Below are 16,023 nucleotides of genomic sequence, written 5' to 3' on the forward strand. Positions count from 1 at the left end.
AATATAATATAAATATTTTATTATAATATATTAATAATTAAAAAATAAAAAAAATAAATCATCACTTGGCCCACTCAACCATAATTTAAAAAATAAAAAAAACAAACCAAGCACACTTTTGGACTGTTATGAAAACACCAAATCTATAAATATTTTTCCTACAATTCCTAATTCATAAATTAAAGATCTTCTGTCTCTAAATTGATAAAAAGTTATATTTCTTCTTCATTTTTCTAGGGATGGTGGGAAGAGAAATACTTGGTCAAGATCCAATTAAAACTTTAAACCAAATTTAAGATCGATTAGGCATAACGAGTTAAACTGAAACCAGACCGTTTATAGGGAAGTAAATTAAAATCAGATCGGGATCAACAGGTTAAGTCGTTGATTCCAACCCAAGTCAAACTCTGTTTTTTTAATAAGAAAATAAATGGCCAGATTTAAAACGCATAAAATGAATTAAATCGTTTTTAAATCAAATGAAAATTAGTTCAACTGAAGCAAACGGGTTTGGTTCCACTTCATCCCTATCATCAGCTCCTAAATTGCCAGTATCGACCCGGAAGGAAAACAACCAAGAGCTTGTTTGACCTTGACTTCAAAAGTCTAAAATATTTTTAAAAAATCACAATTTTTACATGTTGAATTAATATTAATAAAATTCGATAATTTTAGTCAATTACGCCCATATTCTTTAATTAATTATATATATTATTTATAATTGATGAACTTTTTTTTAATTTGAAGACAATAAAGTCTTGTTTAGTAGTATAAATGATAAAAAGGAGAGAGTTATTATCAGCAATTCTTTTTAAAAAAAATTAAAAATCGTATTGTACTTTTTTGTGAACATTATTATTATTAAAGTTGGAGGAATGTAATTTTTGCCAAGCTTATTACTATATTGCTAAAATTCTAAAACATAAACGAAATTTAATTCAAAGGCAAACATAGTCTTTTAACCTCAAAAACTATTCCTAGTTCCAATGATGATTACAAGCAGACTGTTACAGAAATGTTGATAGAGATTAACTGATACTGTGAAATACAAATTGCTTTCTCATGGGCAAAAAAAAAAAATCAACCTACATCAATTAGAATGAGCATGGCCCATTGAAAGGGATTGATGGATTCCTTCATAAATCCTCAGTTGAATCAGAGTCCCAATGAAGCCTTGGATTGGGAAGCCAGTCGCAGCAAGCCAGCAAGTATAGCAATATCATGTCATCAAGGTATTCTTATATGAATGCTTCTCATTTATGTTTTAAGGGAATGTTTAATGATGATGCATCCATAAGCAGAAAAATTCACCTAATTTTAATCTTGTTTTTGATCTTGAGTAGGGGTAGGACGCCTCTGAACCAGATAACGCTTTGTGCTTTCTAATACACCAAAAAATATTGAACCTCCAATGCCTATCCACAGAACTCTTGGCTCTATTCCCTGCAGCATCATCCATGAACCCAAAACGAGAATAAGAATGAAAATATTTTCTTCAATGTACTGTTATTTTTTCTACTTCAGGTTAAAGAATATCATTCTTCAAACAACCATCTTTCATACCTACAAAATCTCATAATTTTATAGTCTTATTTATTTATTTATCTGTGAATAGTTGCACATGTCAGCTTGCGCAAGCACATCTAAAATAATACAAGTGAATACAAAAGGCTCAGGTGCTAAATACCCAGGCCCCAACTGGCTGCACTAGCTGGGTACAATTATCTGATTAATTAAAACAGAACATCTGAAGCTTGTGGCATTATATGCTAAGAGTCGAGAGGTTAGATAATTTCGAGACTTTCTTCTCCGCACTAGAATGAAAATGGTCAAACTATATTATGAGACCATTAATTCAAAAATAGTAGTTGAATATTCTGTATGATACAGCAATATTCATTTGATATTCAGTTTTTAGAATGCAGATGGAAATATGGATGATACGCACCTTGAGAAGAGCAGCAGGTCCTTCTTCTCTAACAACAGTTTGAACACAATCAAAGATCCCTTTGTACCGGTTAGCTGAACCCTACAAAAAATAATAATATGACGTAAAAGTTAATGAACTGGTTCCAAGATATATTGAACTATAAATGATATAAAATGAGCGTACCTGAACCATTAACCTTGTCTTAATCACATCAAGTGGTGTAGTTATAGCTCCAGTCAGTGCACCTACAGAAAATAATATTCTACTTGTGTGGATTGATATATTATATTTTGCCCATAAGGACCAGCTCCAGTTGTATTTATAGGCTTAAGATGGCAACATTACCTGCAAAAGCACCAATGATAGCATTTTCTGGATCATTCAATTCTCGCCGTGCCTGCCAAAAAGAGTGCTACTAGATGAGGCTTGTAATGTCCATCTGTCCTCATCTAAGAAAGATTTAGTTACTTTACAACTAACATAGTTTTTGTGATTAAATATTTCCAACAATCACCTAAAACTTGTTCTTGTAAATATTTTTTGGGGTTACTAAAGCATAAAATGTGGAGCTAACTAATGTTGATAATGTTCTTAACTTAAATTTTTAGTCTGAGGAAAGTAGGAGTAAAAACATTAAACAAAAACATTTTATCAATACAACAAGGAGACACAAAACATTTCATTGTACAATTGGCTTCCATCAATAGCCTTTACGTCGAGATACTCAAAGGAAAAGGCAGGAAATGGATCAAATTCTATATGATGACTTCCAAAAGATAACAAGGAGACACAAAACCAGAGAGCTCCAATGGAAATCAACATGATCATGACCCTGTTTTTCTTTTGCAGACTTGATGAGAAGTTAAGTGATCAGCATTTCATAATTTATATATTCAGAGTAATTTAACGTTCAAGAAGGCCATTATTTCCAAAAAATGATAGTTCATATTTTTATGGGATTCAAATAAATGACAATCAAGATTCAGTTTCAAGATGAGAATTTGTGAAAGAGCAACCTCAGAAAATGCAACTCAGCATTAATAAAGTCCGGAAAAATCGGAAAAAAGAAATCAAGTAAAAAGTGTGATGCTGGATGAAGGAACGGCAAGCTCTCAAGCAACAAGATGCACAACACAAGTTTAAGGGTCATTTTACACAAGATGAGAGATATACCGCTGCTTTATAACCTATCCGAAGTTGTTCATAGATACAAAACTGAATTGCATCAAATGGCAAATCTCGCAACAGAAATGATCCATATCCCTGCTCTCAAAAATAAAGGTTAATTCAGAAAGACAAAAGAAGGGAAAGAGCTTGAGAATGTGCAATGGCTACTTGTTAAAGATTAACAGATAAAAAAAAGTATAGAGAGAAAATAAAACAAGAAACACCTTTAGCATGAAAAAGAACCTTCTCAATCTTTACTATAAAAGGAACAAAAATATAAGTGTAAATTTGCTCATTTAGAGGAACAACATTGACATGGGATCTTAGTTTGTATAAAAATACGAAGCTCTGGGTTTAAATTGGACATACTGCATAGAGCCCCTTAAAACCTTCCTTAGAGACAATAAGGCGGACAGCATCTGGGGCTGAGGTAAATTGCCCAGTCTGCATTCTTTGCTTAACAACCTGAATATTGTTAAAAATGAAAAGCTAATAATATTCAATGATGGATCAGAAAGCATGTCTTCTTAATCTAAATATATAAATGTAACAGATGTACCTCTGTGGGAACACGAATTAGAGAAGCAGCAACCCCTCCAATGGCACCTGCAGTCTATAAAAAAATTAAAAACTCTGTATACGATATAAGAAAAATGATATCCATGAATAGAGAATACTTCATCACAACCACTTAGCTAATGCAACTAAAATTCAGGAGGATAATCACATGAAATTATTTAGTTCATATAAGGATTAAGACCCAGGGCCAGGGGAAGTATGAGACTTCAAAGGAATTGTGCACCCATAATGTATTTGGATGTGGATCTCAAATTTAATAAAGTAATATTTGCATTAGCATCCTTGGCCTGTGCCATGTATTTATACAGAGATAAACAAAGAACCAACCACCAAAGAAGCCAAAGCTAACATATTAAGAATGTGACAAAGGAAACTGAAAAGAACAAGAAAATCTTACTAGATGAGCTACAGCACTAAGATTTTCAGGAAACATTCGCAATAATTTCTGCTTTGTAGGCTCATATACTCCAACAAATAATGCAGAAGCCCTGTACAAGAATAAGAAGCATTACCAACAAAAGCCAAAACCAGGAATAATAAAAGATGATAAACAATGTAAACAAGAACTTTCAAAATTAATGGACAAAGTCACGCCACTTACCAAGAAAAATTTCCCCAAGTATTCAGAACAAAAATAAATAAGTAACAAATAAATAAAACTCAAATGCTTCCTGTCTGAGTTATATTTATTCCATCCATTTCTATCATAGTGAACTAGAGAGAAAATGTTACTGGATTCATTGAAGTTAAAAGGAGAGAGATCTCTATAATTTCAAAAGCAGCTTATTTGCAAAAGAAACCCATAGACAATGCAGGCAATTCAAACACATTTTATTTACTTTTAATCAGAAGTAGAAAGCCACAAGCAAAATCTAGGCAATAAAATCTGAAGTAGCCAAGCTGCATATTTTCCTAATTTCCTTTAGCATGCACAAAAAACAAGTTACAAGGAGGCAACTGCTAGTGTACTGTGGAATTTGGATGCATGTAAATGGGCAGGCATAGAACCTCAGCACAGACAACAGAGAGACTTGCTACTAAAGAGATGCTCACAAATGACAAGCAGAATATGAGCTTGAACAACAGGAGAGAGAGAGGGGGAGGGAGAGAGAGACGTGCAAGCAGTGCTCTTTAGAGGCCATAGCATTATGGCTGAATTAAATGAATTGAATTATCTTCATGAAAATTGATAAATAACAATATTAGGTACATATATGATAATATTTGAACTTGAGGGCCTTCTGTTAAGTGCTGAAGATAAGTGGTTATTCAATGTGCATAATAATGGAGAAAAGGGCTATTATAAAGCATTTATGTGTGTATTTATCACTGCAGAAGCCCAGAACCACTCACGGTAAAACACCAGCAAGATTTCCAGCCAGTCCAGAGTAAAGACCCTTCAGAATTATTTTCCCACCACCACGAGCTGCCTGTAAAATGGATTCAATTGCAAATTTCAGCACACATTTTTATAACATGAAACTCATTATATATTATGAAACACACAAGTGGGTGGGTAAATTTTATATCAGCATAGCTAGGTGCCTTCTGCATCATCCACATGCTAAAAAAAAGTAGGTGTAGGTGTATGCTTTGAAGAAACAACTAAACAAGGAGAAGAAAATGAAAAGTGCCTCTTAAGAATCACATGATATAGTGCATATCAATCAAAATCATAGTTGTGAAAGGCTCCAAGCACACCAAGGCGCAAAGGGGGTTTGGAGCCTAGGTGCAAGGCATAGGCGCGCACATGAGCAACTAGAGGCGCAAAAAAATAAGAAGTAAAAAATCCATTAAGATTCAAGTAACATATAGCTAAACGCAATAAAATCAAATACCAAATATCAAATGCAATATAATCTTTACTTGTTTGCTACTTTCACAGTCACAATTCACAAATCACATTATCACAATCCACAATCCACAATTCACATTCACAATAAACTCTAAATTATTGTTTGCTAACTATATTCACAAATCTCAATTTACTTGATAAAGTTAACAAAAAATCAACAATAACAGCACAATAGCAGGCTGGTTGGCAATGGCAGAGCAGCATGCCAGCAGTATGACAACCATGGGGAGAGAAAGAGTAAAGAGAAAGAGAAGGAAGACAAAGAGAAAGAATAAAGAAAGGAAGGAGAATGATAAACTCAAAAAAAAGAATTATATGTTGAGAATGAACTGAGGAGATGAAATCTAGGTATGTTGAAGTCTTGAATGTTGATTTTTTCTTACTCTCCTTCCTCTTTTTCTCTTCCTTTTTCTTCCTCTTCTTTTTTCCCCCCTCTTTTTCCTTCTCTCTCCTGCGCACCTTTCATAACACTGATCAAAATCCTAAGGGGATAAAATGTGCATATATATATATATCAACAGATACGCAGGATTGCGTGAAGCATAATTAATCACAACAATATTTAAGGAATTAGGTTGGTTATTATGCAATATGTTAATTCATTGGTATTGAAAGCAACAAAAGGGCAAGTCAACAAATTCATAAAAGAAATTAACATGGGAATTATAGAATCTTCAACACCTAATGGGTTAAGACAAATCCTAATGTGAAAAACTGAACCAAAAATAAATAAATAAACAACCATAGCTTATTTAACCTACCTGAAGCCTTGTCTTTATCGTGTCAATTGGATATAATGCTGTTTCAACTACAACACCAGCTGTACCTCCTGCTATAACTCCCTCTACAAAAGTTTGCCAGAGCAGTCAAAAAATCATTCATACAGCAAGTGCTTCCAAAATCAAGGAGACACACACACACACACACACACTCTGACTGTAATAAGCCATTTCTGCTATTTTCAGGAAGAGAAGCATAGAAAATTCTAATGTATATGGAATAAATCAAGCCTAAATTTTGATCATAGGATCCAACCCCTTGGCATAAAATGAAACAACAATACTTGGAAACTGTAAATTTCGAAGTCAAGTATTGTTGTTTATTAAAAAAAAGAAAGACGAAGATTTGAAGCATACCAAATAAAGTACGCAAAAAATCGAATGGTTTTTCTTCTTGCACGCTCATTGATGCAAAAGCCTTTCTTGCTTTCAGATGAGAAGAGTTTTGCATTTTCCTAATTGGGGCATCTGCAAAACCTACATAACAAAAAAAAAATACAAGTTCTGAGAGAAGAAATTTAACAAAAGAAAAGCAAAACAATGTACATTAATCCCACAGATAAAAATAATGACAATAACCAAACTGAAGGATTAGATATAAACTGAAGGAAAGTGAATTAAAAGAGAAATGAATTTACCTGAAGGCACCTTGGAAGAGCCTTTTGCATCAATAGCTAATGTAAAAGGACCCATCAGAGGTGTCCAGAAATAATCTACAGCAAATTATGAACACAATTTATCAAAATTTATCCAAAATTTATTGAGTGAGAGAACGAAGGGAGACTGAGAGAGTACGAGAGTGGAGAAGGCGGCAGAGCAGAGCTGAGCAGCCTTTCGTCTGGTGATAAGAACGACAACGTTCAAACTTCAAACCCAGTTTATACACTTCGAAGTTTCTAAAAATCGAACCGTTTTGTTGGTTCACCGGTTCAATATGCTCAAAAATCAGTTCCGATAAATTTTCACTTTTAAATAATTTTATAATTAAAACTATAAAAAAAATGGTCGATTAAAATAGAATATTACAACAAATAAAAATATTATGAAAATATGTAGTTTCAACAGTATATAAATTTATTATTTAAAAATTGAAATTAAAATATAATATCAAATTGTATATAAAATTTAAAAATTTAAAAGTTGAAAAATAAATATAAAGCTATAATAGCTAGATTATATGGTATAGTAACTTAGGTAAAAAGAAAAATATTATTATAAAAATTAAATTAACATAAAAAAATAAATAATGTAAAATAATTGGATTTGTATATAAATATAATATTAATATTAAGAGGAAGGAAAAATAATTGGATAATAAAAAAACTTTAATTTTTCAAGTCATTTATAATCAAAATTTTTGTTATTTAAAATCCATTTTAAATTATATAAATTTTAATATTATATAAATCAGAACTTTTTAGTTCTAATTATACTAAACTTCAATTTAAAATACAATTTTATAAAAATAAAATAAGAAATTTACTAAAAAAAAGTGAATTCCATAAATATTGATCAATTTAAAAAACTGAAATTTATATATTAATGTTTTTCAAAAACAAATTAATGTGTTTTTAATTTTATTTTTATGGTATTTATTTTAGTTTATTTTTTATCGTCTATAGTTATATATGAAAAATAAATAGAAAGATTATATAAAATACCAATTATATTTTCATATTATTACAATCAATAATAAATTAAATTCATTATTAAAATTAATTTAGTTTGAATTTTTGTTATTAAAATTATTTTTGAAGTTTATATTAATTTTAAATTCTTAATTTTTCTGTAGTCAAATTCATTTAATTAAATTTTTGTTTTATTATCTTCATGTTACTTTCGTAATATAAAACTGAAAATTAAAATAATGATTTTAATGTTTAATGAAACAATATTTTATCTAAAAAAAACAAAAATAAACCTTGTTCCCTTTTGAATTGATTTGCATAAAATTTTGTGAAATTTTTTTTTAAATTCCATTTAATTTATTAAAAATTATAATATATCATATTTAAAATAAAAATAAAGTATAATCTATAATTTTATAATGCATAATTTATGAATCTATAATCTATATAGTTTATTATAGTCTTTTCATCGTATAATTTTTATTTATTTTTTAAATTATAATAATATATAAATTAATTATTATAATTTTATTTTATTTTTAAAAAATTTTTAATATTTAATAAAATTTAATGTATCTAAAAGGAATATAATTAAAAAATTATATTTATATAAAAAATAAAATAAATAAAAATGATAAGACGGTTGAAATAATAATTGTTTATTGTAATTAAAGGAGAAAAATAAAACTATAACAACAAAAGCTAACACAAAAATATTAGTGCTGAATTTGTGATAAAGATTAGACCAAATAAGGGATTAATTTCATGGCCTAATTTAATCAAACAATTATTAAAGGTATGGAGCCTTTAAAATGATTAATTAATAAAATTTAAATTTTATTGATCTATTAAATTATTAACATTATGGTTTGGAGAGTGTTTTTCTTTTTTTTTTTTTTTCTATAAGATTAATATTATTTTAGTAATAGCTAGACAAATCATTAAAGTCTAACTCATGATAAATGTGAAATAAGTGTCAAATAAAATGTGAAATAAATTAAAATCAAGTAAACCACCATTCCAATTTGCTGGTTCCAATACTCCTCTTCTCAAACTTTTCATGTCTTTCGTTCTACCCGTTTTACATAAATACAAAATAATTACTCTTTATTGCTTTTTAACTGTTATAAATATTTTTATAAAATTAACTAATAAATTTTTTATAATATTACGAATAAATAGTAAAATATTTAAGATTAAAATTAATAAAAAATTAATTAATTAATTTTTTAAAATCTTTAAAATCTTTTATTTTTTTACTAGAACTAAATGGTAAATTTTTTTGTAAATAAATAAAATTCAACATCTCAAAAACAATATATATAAACTACGACCATAAACCTTAGAGATTTTGTGCTAAAAAATGTGCGCATCCAATCCAAGTAGTGAATGGTGTGTTTCCAGTGCACGCCTTTTTTCACCATAAATCCAAAGGAGCGACATTAGGGAAGAACTAAAATCGACAATTCTTACAAAAATGCTTCTCAAGAACCAATAACCAAACCCAACTAAAACTATCCTCCACCAAAAATAATCAAATTTACAACCTTCCCATTTCATCTAACTAATCACCTAATCTAACATTCTTTCATTAATTTACAACTCTACTCTTTCTCATCAAAATGTATTATTATCAAAAATTTTCATATCAGCTTCGTCCTCAGGACCACCCCCCACGACCTGATTTTGAAGCAACTATAGTCTTTCCACCAAGTTTTATCTTCACATCAATGGGAGGTAGGCACCACCATGCCCTTTCCTCAGTACCAGAGGTCCAGCAGTTTCGGGAACCTTGTCTAGTGCTTTTGAGCATGCATCAACGACATCATTAAAACCGGTTGCTACCATAGCCAGCTGCAACTTTAACCTCAGATCCCTAGTTCTCTTCAACAAGCATCTGAATGATCTTCCCAAATATTTAGCCCATTCTGCAGGTAATCCTCCACCAGTCAGCCAAACCGAGAATTGTGATTGGTCCCCTCTGGCCGCCACCTCAGCCCTATAGAATCTTGCCAGTTCATTAAGCATTGAAGGTTGGAGCGGAAGCACCGCCACAAATTCAGCCACAAATTCTTCTGTTAGCTCTGGCTTTAGCATTTGATTCCAAAGTACCAACGCCCACTCACTTGGCTGGTTAAGACCATAGGCTTCAGCAACAATTAGTGCCTCTAGGAAACGGGATTGCTCTACTAGTAACCGTCTGGCATTGGTTTCAGATAAACAGAGCCACCTGACATCTGGCATTCGAATTTGAAGGGAAATAAGGGAAGCCTGAGCACAAGTTCTGCACGTTTTATAGCCAGCATCAGTGGAAGAATGAACTTCAGCTGCTTCAATGAAATACCGCATTGATTCAAGCAGATCCTCATTCTGGTCCTTGTCATAGCGGTGAAACCACTGTTCTGCAGACTGCCATGCTCGTGACTCTAAAAGTGAAGCCGTTTCATGCTTCATGTCGAAGTGGTTATAGACCTGCATAAAAGGAAAAGATAAAATATGATTCAAAGAAGTGAGTGCGCATCACATTTTAATGGCATGCCACTCGGGTCATCTAGCACATATATGAAAACAGGACAAACCCAGCATCATTCATGCCAAAGCAATGTTGATTTGCAACTCAAACATGCATGGTTGCAAATTAGCAGCCTGGGACACAAATTCCAGAAAATAGTGCTCATGAAATAAATCTGAATAAGTTGTCCCAGTTAATGTGAAAAATGAATAAAAGGTCAAGGCCAACATAACTTGTCCCATGAAATAAGCTTATAAAAATAGTGGGAGATTACAAATCAGTAACTTAAACATGTAAGAGCCTATTTTGTGCTCCTAGCTCTAAAGGGTTTGCTTTGCGAACCTAGCCTTGTCTTAGGTGTTAGAAAAGTAGCCCAGTCACCTCTAGCTGGGGTCATGACTCATGAATTGCAGCATCAGAACAAAAACCAACCCTGTGATCACTCTAGTGGAGCTAAGGGCTCAGAAAATCCAGTTATTCCGATCACATAGTAAGCTATCATTTTTAACACTGAAGTTTGTCAAGAATATAAGTAGAGAACGTAAAACCCCAAAAGAGAAGTATAAGAGAGAATTTGCATATAAGAAGCTCACTGCAAGATATTCTTGTATCTGTAAGAGATCCAAATTCACAAAACCTAACCAAGGTTTTTCCGTAGAAAGTGGTTCAATAACGTAGAAGCTTAACACATTAGGTTTTTCAAAGGAACAAGCAACAGAATGTAGTATATTAGGATGAGCAGGATGTAATCAAGATACCTTCCTCCACTAATTTAGGGATCACATAAACTAATCTTTAATTACAATCCAGTCTGCCAAATAAATCCTTTTCCTCCATGGAAGCTTGCCCAAAACCTGTTCTCTATTTAGGTGTTTATTAAACAAATGTTTTTACCCTACCTCAACCTAAGCCATTTTAGGTTTACCCTTTTGCTCTCTTACTTGAATAAAATCATCATTTTTTATAAGGATCTCATCAACTAAGATAAATGTACATAACCATCAGACATGCACATGCATGCAACACGACACAAATGCACTGTGCATAAAGGTCATTCCAGAAAGTTCAATTCAATACAAACCATAGCAAACGCATCAAGATCTTTTGGGTTGAAATGCTTCAATGATGTCAAAACAGCCATCCGAAATCCTCTGACAGTATCACCAGTTCCTGCATTTGTGTCTGCAACAGCAGAATACTTCTGAAGGAGAAGATCCAGCTGACCATTTTCTACGAGAATTCCAAGAATGAAATTAAGGGCATGGAAGTTCCCAACTCCAGTTATTAATCGAGCCAAACATGGAAAATCCCCCTCAGCTACATAGGCATCAACCCTAGTTGCAGCAAGAGCTACCAACACATCAACTCCATCAAGGCATACTGATGATTTGTAGAAGTGGTGAGAAAGAATAAGAAGCTCAACCTGATCACAAATTCCAGTTAAAAAAAAAAGCCTTCGGTAACTAAAGGAGGATCAAGTGAAATTTGGAAAAAAAAAAAAAATCTCTAACCATATAAGAAATGTTCATTTTATATTTTTCTGACCATATAAAATATCAAAGTTATCCTTGTTATAAGCTACTGTTATCATTATTATTATTTGCTTTAGTCAAAATTATTGTGAGGTCCCATATGTATTATGACATTATTATTAGCCTAAGAAGTGAGAAGTAGACAATCAGAGATAGACAAGTAACAAACTGAAGTACAATATTTGCGCAAACACTAACCAAAACGAGATGGCAATTAACAAAAATTATGAAGCAAACTACAATGTTAATTGCCAGTCAACTCCTAAACCCTAAAGCCGCATAAAGAAGGCACAACTGGATGGATCTGTTAGCAAGATGCAGAAATTTTACCATCTGTATCTCCACCGCTTTCACCCTATGAATAATGACACAGATAATTTTAAAAAATGGCCACCACCATGCCATTAATACTACAGAAAAAAGAGAGCAACAACAAAGAACAGTAACATAGTAGTTTTGAAAAAATTAAAGCATACTAGGACAAAAGAAAGACCATCCACCTGTTATTGAAAAATGGCATACCTCACATGCATGTGGTATTTCTTGTCCTGTAATCACCAAACGCATTAATGCATGGCCAATTTCAGGTTGTGAAGGGCAAAGCTCTGCCCATGTTAAGAAGTCTGAGAATCTCCACAACAGAGGAGCAGGTCCTTCTTCCTTCTGAGAATCCATATATCCCCCGCGATGCGCAGCCAGTAGACCCTGAAGTACATTAAAAATGAAAATCAATGACATTACCAAATACTAGGAGTGGCATTTGATTATTCGGGACTATAATGACATGGAGAAAAAAGAAAAGAAAAATTGAGAACTGCCTTTCTTACTGAAGCTACATAATACATGGTGCAAAGCCAAAGTTAGCAATACAAACATATGAAATGCCACCCACAAGCCATCAGATAAAGACAGTTCAGGTAGACAACATGAATCATCTCAGGATATAGTTATTCCTTTTAGTCAACACCCATTTTTTTTTTATGCAAGTGCCAGAAGCCTATAATACTAGTTCACAAGAAAATATGCAATTAACATGAAATTTCCAAGCAAAATGTCCACCTTTAAAAATGATTCGGCAAGAATTTGAGCAATACTAGCTGCTGACATGGAATGAGTTTGCACTAAGAGAGATGCTTCTTCAAATGACTCTTGTGCTTTAAGAGAAAGCAACTGTAACAATTCGATTGGTTGCTTCTCAAATGCCTCTGAAAAAGAGAGACCCAGAACATTTGCAGCTTTTACAAATGCTATGATTCTCTTACATAGACCACGTCCACTACCCTCAGTAAACATGTTCGCTAAACTCTCCAACACCTGAAAAAAAATGAAAAAAAAAGAAGATATTGTTAGAGAAGCCAATTGAAATGGAAAGCACATGCTTTGGGAGAATTAGAAGATTAAAAAAAATGGTGGAAACAGCATGAGATATTGGGGCCACCTCTAATGGGTCAATCATATGCTGATCAGTGAAGATATTATATGATTGGACAACAGAATGCACTTCCTCATCAAGCATTGATGGAGATACTTTGTGATGAGGAGTTGAAATAGCTGCAAGCTTTAGCGCAGCATCTACCAGAACAAATTCCGGAGGTGAATTTTCTGGAGATAGTTTATGTTGGAGTTGCTTGGCAGCTGTTATTTGTCCAAACTCCAGTAAAGAAAGAACAGCTCTTTCCAGCTCTGCAGGCCCAACTCTTTCCTCCCATTTTGATAAAGAAATTTCCAACTTTAGGTTTTCATCTTGCAACTGTAAGTCATTCTTAGAAGTGAGAGGAATAGTAACATCTTCAGAATCATTGCTTCTATCCATTGAATCCATAAATGGCCTTCTTGAAGGCAAAAAGGCTTTGGCCCTCCGCTTTGTCTTTGTACTGACCCCTGCTGTTGGATTGCTGGCATCAAATACTTGATTCTTCTGAAATCCTGAGGTACTCTCCTTTGCATCATGCTTATCTGTTGCTCTACTCATTTTATTTATATGAACGTCCATCTTCGTTATTAAATTTGCAGTCTTTTCAATGATATTAGAAGTATTTCCAATCACAGGATCCCGGCTGGCAGCTGTTGATGTGAAGTCTCCATCACTCTTTACCTGAGCTTCTGATTCTACAGCCAACAGCCATGCTCTAGTCTCAATTTCTCGCAGGAGATTTATCGGATAAACCCTGAAACAGGCAATCACATGAGCAAGAAATGATGGCTCATGCTGAAATGTGCAATGGAAATTGAAGTTAAGAATCACTTACGGAATGGACAGAGTTATCATCCCACTTAACCATTGAAGAGAAAGCAGCAGCAACTCAAGAAGCTCCCTGGCCGGAAGATCTTTCTCCACCTCCTCAGCATGTTTAAGGAAAAATAATCCAGCCTGATTAACCACATGCCACCAGAGCCCATGAACACACTTGCAACAAGCAGGAAAATAATTATTCTCACTGAACATAGTTTGTAACAGTAAATTAACCAACCTGTAGAGGGAGAAAAGAGTATCTAATGAACAGTGTCTGACAATGACCCCACAAAGCAACTCTCTCTTCGGGAACATCCCAAAGGAACTCCTTCCATTCAGTCACCATGGATTCAGCCTGGAGGTTGAACCCAAAAAATAAAAAAAAAAAAGAAAGAAAGAAAGAAAGAGAAGTGTGTCAAAAGGTCCATGAGGATACCATTACAGTCAGCGAAACAGTTTGGGAAATGAACATTATACTCAACATGCAAAGAAAAAGTTATATGTGAACAGGATCAACGCCATTAATAAATTCAAATATTCAACAACTAAACCAAATGCATCTACTAAGACTACCGTGCATAATTCAATACTTTCACAATAGCAATAGAATCAGGGGATACCATTCAATTGTTACAAAAGAGTGCCTTTTTAGATTTCCCAATTGGAAAAGAACAAACCTCAAGCTTGACTTGATATATTTTTGTTCTTGCTTGAAATATTCATGGACTGCACATTGCAAAATCATTTACACTATCCATCCATTAACCCAATGATTACTAATAAAATTAATGAACCAAGAACTATGCGATGTAGATAATGTGCTTGCCAATTGCAAATTGGGTGACCATTTGGTCTATCCATTGCAATATTTAGCACAAACAAAAAATTTTTAAAGGTATAATTGAGCCTATTTGAATTATGAACCAGATGGAACTGCACCAAAGCCTAAACAATTTAGTTAGGGTCCATCAGAATATCTCTTTTTAATAAAAAGTATATTTTTAAGCTTTCATTTAAATATACATAATTTATTTGTTTTATTTTAGTAAATAACCATTTTACTATGTTGTTTATGCTTGTTCATCTCCAATTTTCAATATCCTTCATGATGTATTCTCTTTTATTTTCATCATTAACATTCATTTATAACAACAAAAACAATGAGAACAAACCAGAATTTGCATCCCAAAGATAATACCTGAGTTTCAACAACATGGTGAACAGCCGATTTCCAAGGTCCACCACTGGCCTCCAACTGCCTGGCCCAGTTGATTGCTTGCTCCCAATGTCCATTCTTTTCTAGAGCAGTTAAAAGTGAAGCATCATCTAATGTCTCATTGCCAAGATGTAGACCATCATCCTTCCTTAATAAAGGCTCTGCTAAGTTAATTTTCCAAAAAAGTTGTCGATAATATGTTGCTGCACATCCTCCATCACCGAAGTCAGTTGCAGCAAGAAGTTGTAGCAAGCATCTTTTTTCATAAGGAGATGGGCAGGTTGAAAGCATGGAATTGGCAGCTTTTACAGCAGTAGAGCTTAACCATGATGTGGCAGTCTGCTCTTCTCTTACCATATTTGACTGGAAATTGGATGATTCATCCTTTATCCTGGCAGAAAAGGAGCCCAAATGTGCTGAAGCTTCAGATAGGCGCATTTGTGAAAATGCCTAAACGAAAGTTGAAGGGAAAAATAAGTAGATATTAATGTTTCTATCAAAAGATGATCTGAATGACTAGATTGTCCTCATGACCCTAGTAAAAAGCAAAGTTGATGCAAAACTGAAAGGAAAGAAAATACATCGAAGATGA

General features: G+C 33.0%; 2 protein-coding genes across 3 annotated transcripts in view; both read right to left on the reverse strand.

Moving 5' to 3' along the window:
• Positions 1 to 908: 908 nt before the first annotated feature.
• On the reverse strand, positions 909 to 7,239 carry LOC110627337 (S-adenosylmethionine carrier 1, chloroplastic/mitochondrial). Of its 2 annotated transcripts, XM_021773607.2 has the most exons (14): positions 7,106 to 7,239; positions 6,949 to 7,023; positions 6,668 to 6,787; positions 6,293 to 6,375; positions 5,030 to 5,106; positions 4,074 to 4,164; positions 3,657 to 3,710; positions 3,467 to 3,562; positions 3,104 to 3,193; positions 2,276 to 2,327; positions 2,114 to 2,175; positions 1,949 to 2,029; positions 1,312 to 1,443; positions 909 to 1,173 (listed from the first exon to the last, which is right to left on the reverse strand). In XM_021773607.2, exons 2-13 carry the CDS (start codon positions 7,001 to 7,003, stop codon positions 1,318 to 1,320), a joined length of 987 nt encoding a protein of 328 aa, XP_021629299.1. In that variant the 5' UTR covers positions 7,004 to 7,023; positions 7,106 to 7,239; the 3' UTR covers positions 909 to 1,173; positions 1,312 to 1,317. The 2 variants fall into 2 exon arrangements, with proteins under 2 accessions (XP_021629299.1, XP_021629298.1); XM_021773606.2 differs by having other exon boundaries at positions 909 to 1,443.
• A 2,082-nt stretch (positions 7,240 to 9,321) lies between these two features.
• Positions 9,322 to 16,023, reverse strand: part of LOC110628050 — a 30,415-nt gene continuing 23,713 nt past the window's right edge. The window contains exons 20-27 of the mRNA XM_021774495.2: positions 15,414 to 15,881; positions 14,454 to 14,570; positions 14,232 to 14,353; positions 13,421 to 14,150; positions 13,042 to 13,296; positions 12,505 to 12,687; positions 11,532 to 11,873; positions 9,322 to 10,410 (exon numbers count right to left, since the gene is read on the reverse strand). Of these exons, the coding sequence (XP_021630187.1) occupies positions 9,661 to 10,410; positions 11,532 to 11,873; positions 12,505 to 12,687; positions 13,042 to 13,296; positions 13,421 to 14,150; positions 14,232 to 14,353; positions 14,454 to 14,570; positions 15,414 to 15,881 (2,967 nt within the window). The 3' untranslated portion in view covers positions 9,322 to 9,660. The remainder of the gene's footprint in view (positions 10,411 to 11,531; positions 11,874 to 12,504; positions 12,688 to 13,041; positions 13,297 to 13,420; positions 14,151 to 14,231; positions 14,354 to 14,453; positions 14,571 to 15,413; positions 15,882 to 16,023) is intronic.

The sequence above is a fragment of the Manihot esculenta genome, chromosome 12, assembly GCF_001659605.2.
Source record: "Manihot esculenta cultivar AM560-2 chromosome 12, M.esculenta_v8, whole genome shotgun sequence".
Classification (NCBI taxonomy): domain Eukaryota; kingdom Viridiplantae; phylum Streptophyta; class Magnoliopsida; order Malpighiales; family Euphorbiaceae; genus Manihot; species Manihot esculenta.